Raw genomic sequence first — 3,971 nt, 5'->3', positions numbered from 1 at the left:
CGAAGCAAAAGGGACTGAAGAAAAGGAATCCATAGCAGACGCTTTTCAATTAGGCAGCGGATGGCCCATCTATCTGCCCGACTCTTGCTAATCAAACGAATGGGTGTGGGAGGCTATTTGGGTCACTGACCTTCGGATTACAAGCACAACCTTCAAGCCGTTCGCAATGCTGTCTCCAAGGCACATCTACTCGCCCTTTTGAAAAGGGAAGGCAGCTGATTAGGACAAAACCACTGCAGAACAGTAGGATGGAAACCAGAACCCTGGGGTTCGATCTGTGAATATGGCAATGCACGGAACTGAGCAAACAGAGGCAGAAAACACTGCTGCCCTCCCGACACGGGTGCGCATACACACGGGCAATGAAACATTTGCGTCAAACTGGTATAATGGTTAGAATATTAGATTAGGATCAGGGAAAACCCAAACTCAAAACATGGAGGCCTGCAGGGTGACCTTGCTCCTGTCAATCTCTTTCACCCTAACCTACCTTGCAGTGTTGTTGTTGTCGTGAGGATAAAAATGGGAGGAAAAGAGAGCAAAGTCGTAAGCCACTCTGGGCCCCCATGGTGGAGAAAGGTGGAGATAGACATAGCTAAATAAATAAGAATTATGAATTGTGTGCAGACGGTGTGAAGATGTGCAAGAGCTTTATCTTGGTCTTTACAAGAACCCTGAGGAATGACGCATCAGTAGCTCCGTTTTACAGACTGAAGGAAAAGTGACCGTCCGTGACTTGGCTCAGCCTACAGCCAAGCAGGGTTTTCACTGGCCTCCCAGTTCCAGGTCCACCTCAATGTTCGCTGGATGACCTTGGGACTTTCACGGGTGGGACGAACAAGTTCTGTCAGAGCCACTCGACGAGGCCTGCTTCACACAACAGTGGGCACCACCCGAAAGCTCGCCAGAACTGTATCGGTGAGGTAGCCCGATACCTGGAGCGAGCCGTCCACATGCCATGGCTTGCCTATCGGCCGCTGGAGACTACAAGGAGAAAACCAAGAGGCAGCCTCCAGTCCACGGGGGGAGGTTAGGAGACGCAAACAGCTTTCCTCGCGTGTAATCACAGTCAGCCTCTATGCAGGGGAGGCACTGCGTTGGAAGCGGATCTCAGCTGCAGGACTTGGGCTCCCAGTCTCTCCCTCACGAGCACATACGAAGAAGCCATGTGAGGCGTACATCTTTTTGGGCCCTGCTGCCGCAGCCGTTAGCCGACACTGTTCCCAGTTTTGTTTCCCATTCAGAGAAGGGCTGGGTTTGTACACTGTTTTTCTGTCAAGTCACAAGCACAATACGGGTGAGTCAGGCAACGGGCACTAACCAAAGGGACGTGCGTGTGAAAAGGGAGGGGGGAAAACCACGACGAAAAACGAAACACCTGGCTAATTGAACGCTGCTGAGGAACAGAAGGGAGGGGGGGAAAACCACGACGAAAGACGAAACACAACCTGGCTAATTGAACGCTGCTGAGGAACAGTCCCCCTCATCCATCTACTTATGAGACTTGTCATCTCAAAGACTAACAAAATCCGTGGCAGGGGATGAGCTTTCGTGAGTCACTGCTCACTTCTTCAGTTTACTCACGTAAGCTCCTACCCTGCCACGAATTGTATTAGTCTTTAAGGTGCGACTGGACTCCTGCCTCTTTTCTGCTGCTACGGACAGACTAATGCAGCTACCCATCTTGCTATCTCAACTTTCTGTTCCAGGAATACTCAAGATTCAAGCTGCCTTGGGTCCCCCGTTTGGGGGGGATAGGTAGGGTCTAAATGAAGTAAAATTAAAGAAATAAAATAAAGATGGCTCCCTTCCTCCCTGGATCTCCCCCCCCCCCATGTGCGCTCTCACGCACACACACTTATAAGATGACAACAAGATCTGGGCCTCAGGCAGGCAACCGCAGTGCCCCCCGTGCTCCGAAACAGTTTAAAGGAAGGAAGAATTCCAGAATCTGTGTTCTCTTTACTGTATTGCTGCGCTCTAAACAGCCCACCTTAGCCCAGACTTGTGGCCATGGTTAGTATCTGGATGGGTGACCACCAAGGAAGACCAAGGTTGCTATGCAGAGGAAGGCAACGGCAAGCGACCTCTGGCCCTGAAAACTCCATGAGGGGTTGCCATAAGACGGTGGTGGCTCGACAGCACTTAAGTATTATTTCTTTCGCGAGTATTTTTCATATGTGCATGTGTGTGTGTGCGCGTGCATTGAGTATGTGCTGCACCTGGATGTCACGGCGACCTCTGGTGACTGACCCCTACTGGGGGCCTGGAGGATATTCAGAGAGGTGGCTGAATCAAGCCTGCCCCCACCTCCCGACTGCTGGTATTCCTTGGAGGTCTCCCACCCACTTGCCAGAGTCGACCCTGCTTAGCTTCCAAGATCTGACATACAAGATCAGGCTTGCCTGGGCTATTCGGGTCAGGGCAGCCATAATTATTAATGCTGCATTGGTGGGAGAAGCAGCCTATTAAAAATCCCCCCCCCTAAAAAAAACATTCACTGAAGACACAGAAGCTCTGCACTGCCCCCAGTTCATTCCCCCTCCAGCTACAGTCGAGGCCTGTTTCCCTTCTGGTGTAAATAGATCCCTGCATCTCAAGACACTAGTATGCTCATGCTAAGCTCCTCTGTAGTGCAGAGGAAGGCAACGGCAAGCGACCTCTGGCCCTGAAAACTCCATGAGGGGTTGCCATAAGACGGTGGTGGCTCGACAGCACTTAAGTATTATTTCTTTCGCGAGTATTTTTCATATGTGCATGTGTGTGTGTGCGCGTGCATTGAGTATGTGCTGCACCTGGATGTCACGGCGACCTCTGGTGACTGACCCCTACTGGGGGCCTGGAGGATATTCAGAGAGGTGGCTGAATCAAGCCTGCCCCCACCTCCCGACTGCTGGTATTCCTTGGAGGTCTCCCACCCACTTGCCAGAGTCGACCCTGCTTAGCTTCCAAGATCTGACAAAATCAGGCTTTCCTGGCCTATTCGGGCCAGGGCAGCAATAATTATTAATGCTGCATTGGTGGGAGAAGCAGCCTATTAAAAATCCCCCCCCAAAAAAAAAAATTTCACTGAAGATACGGAAGCCCTGCACTGCCTCCGGCCACCTTCGTGTCCCAGTTCATTCCCCCTCCAGCTACAGTCGAGGCCTGTTTCCCTTCTGGTGTAAATAGATTCAAGACGGTAGTATGCTCATGCTAAGCTCCTCTGTAGTACAAGACGGGAGAGGAAGCAACCAGGAAGGGGTTAAAGTCAAAGACGAGGAGGGGAAAGGGGGGGATTTATTATTTTATACACACACATACACACACACAAATGAGGCTACGGCAGCTGTTTAAATGCAGGAACATCTGGCAGCTGCCTGACCCTGCGTGGCGGCCTGGCCAGACGGGGCTCCAGGCACCTATCAGCTCCTTTAAGTGGCTATTGAAAGTAATAAATGGGAAAGGAAAACTGAGCCAGTCCTTTCCCCAGGACGGGGGCCGACGGAGAGCACAGCAGGACAGCCGGCCCAGCCAAAGGACAGGCGGCATCACCTGGGGACAAGGACGGCGTGCCTTCGTCCTTGGGCCGGAAAAATAATGGCATGTCCATTCTGCAAACCTGCTTTAGCAGACAGACGGGCCTCCAGCCTTGCGGGAAGGCCTCTCCCGGCACAGAGAAGAGTTGGCTCGGTTTTCACATCGGGGAAAGTCAGGCACAATGAGGCTTCCTACCGAAACAAGTGGCACACATGGTCCTCAGGGAAGACGTGTGGATCCCACAGTTTTGCTAAGGCTAGGGATAAATCCTGACCATCCTGGGGTTCCCAGCCTCCTGCACGGCCCCTCTGGAACCTTCCTAGCAAACAGGGGTCATTCCTCCTGAGCCATCTTTTGAACTCCCCCCACCCACCCCCAACCCGTGATGTTCAGGCAAATGAATTCCCACATTGTTTGCAGAGGAAAGAGCAATTCTGGACACATTCACGCAG

The 3,971-nt window shown here is 52.0% G+C and overlaps 1 protein-coding gene across 1 annotated transcript in view; it reads right to left on the bottom strand.

The window, feature by feature from the left end:
- Positions 1 to 3,606: 3,606 nt before the first annotated feature.
- LOC107109770 (low-density lipoprotein receptor-related protein 1-like) overlaps positions 3,607 to 3,971 on the bottom strand; it is a gene marked incomplete at its 5' end in the record, with an annotated part of 64,984 nt that continues 64,619 nt past the window's right edge. The window contains one exon of the mRNA XM_015410470.1: positions 3,607 to 3,710. Within this exon, the coding sequence (XP_015265956.1) occupies positions 3,607 to 3,710 (104 nt within the window). The remainder of the gene's footprint in view (positions 3,711 to 3,971) is intronic.

This window comes from Gekko japonicus, unplaced genomic scaffold (genome assembly GCF_001447785.1).
Source record: "Gekko japonicus isolate JY-2015 unplaced genomic scaffold, Gekko_japonicus_V1.1 scaffold2127, whole genome shotgun sequence".
In the NCBI taxonomy this organism is placed as follows: Eukaryota; Metazoa; Chordata; class Lepidosauria; order Squamata; family Gekkonidae; genus Gekko; species Gekko japonicus.
The sequence above is the reverse complement of the archived record's forward strand: the minus strand, read 5'-3'. Positions and strand labels throughout refer to the sequence as shown.